Source organism: Hippocampus comes, unplaced genomic scaffold (assembly GCF_001891065.2).
Source record: "Hippocampus comes isolate QL1 unplaced genomic scaffold, H_comes_QL1_v1.1 scaffold378, whole genome shotgun sequence".
NCBI lineage: Eukaryota > Metazoa > Chordata > Actinopteri > Syngnathiformes > Syngnathidae > Hippocampus > Hippocampus comes.
The window spans coordinates 432,364-433,509 of record NW_017806061.1 but is presented as its reverse complement, the minus strand read 5'-3'; the positions used below and the strand labels follow the sequence as shown (position 1 = coordinate 433,509).

The 1,146-nt window shown below is 66.1% G+C and overlaps 1 protein-coding gene across 1 annotated transcript in view; it reads right to left on the bottom strand.

Annotated features, from left to right (window-relative positions):
- The window catches only part of plekhg4 (pleckstrin homology domain containing, family G (with RhoGef domain) member 4), a 12,318-nt gene that overhangs the window by 8,086 nt on the left and 3,086 nt on the right, over window positions 1–1,146 (bottom strand). The window contains exons 7-10 of the mRNA XM_019893197.1: window positions 1,009–1,138; window positions 508–624; window positions 218–316; window positions 4–150 (exon numbers count right to left, since the gene is read on the bottom strand). Coding sequence (XP_019748756.1) covers window positions 4–150; window positions 218–316; window positions 508–624; window positions 1,009–1,138 — 493 coding nt within the window. The remainder of the gene's footprint in view (window positions 1–3; window positions 151–217; window positions 317–507; window positions 625–1,008; window positions 1,139–1,146) is intronic.

Sequence of the window (1,146 nt, the reverse complement as noted above, 5' to 3'; positions counted from 1 at the left end):
CGCCGCGCGCCGCTCCTCCGACGGGCCGCCGCGCTCCCGCAGCAGCAGCGACAGCGAGGCGACGCCCTCCCGCTGCAGGCGCGCCAGGCGGCCGTCTGCCAGGACCTCGCCCATCAACTCCCGATAGACGGACAGCTGCCGCTCGGCCTCCTGGGGAAGGCGGCACGTGGTTGGCGCCCGCGCTCGGATGCGCGTGCGGGCGCCCGCGCGCGCGTACCTGTTGCGTGTCAGGGAGGCGCGTGTCCTCCATGATGGCAATGTTCTTCCGCAGCAGCTCGATGACATCTTCACACTGCCTGCCCAGCTGCTCCACTCTCTGACACGCCCCCCCCCCCCCAAAAAAAAAAAACAAAACAAAAAACCATCTCCACTCAAGTTTTTCTGATTCAGACGCAAATCACGTCAATCGTCGCCGGTGGCGGCAACGTCAACGGGGGATGCCGCGGCTCACCGCGCTCAAGTGCGGCTCGGGAGAGCGCGCTCCTTTTCCGGCCGCCGCGTACTCACCGATCGGAAGGCCAACCAGTCGCCGTGACTGAAGCGGTAAGAACCGCCCAACTCTGGCGGAAGCTGATGGGCATCCACGTGCCGAGCGAGGCACTCGAGCGAGGTCACGACCTCCACCTGCGCACAAAAGTGCACGCCATCAAAACACGCAGCCCAAAGACCCGCTTGGGTTCCCGGAGAGCCACGCTCCTGCCCGTTTCCCTCCCGACTCCGGCACGCTCGAGTCAGTCGTTCGGGATCGTTTCGGGCCTCGGCAGAGCTCGCCCGTCGGCCGCGTTGGCGCAGGGAGGGACGGAAAAGGGGCAGGGGGGGCGGCTCTCCGGGAAGCGCGGTTCCCTTCCCCTGCCCGAGACGCACTCCAAAGTGAAGCCTCGCCTCAAAACGGCCGCGGAACAATCAGACGCAAAAGAGCACCTCGACTAAAACCAACACACCCACACGCACACCCGAAGCCACGCAATTAGTAGCCGGCTGACCGCGAGCCGGCAAACGATGCGTCACCTGAGCGGGCGGGTCCACACGCAGGGCTGAGTCGGAATCCTCGTCCATCAGCGCCAACACGCGGCCCACGCGGCCCGGAACCTCCTCCTGCACGCGCGCCCGACTTGTCAATGGAGTCATGTGACGTGACGTGACCCG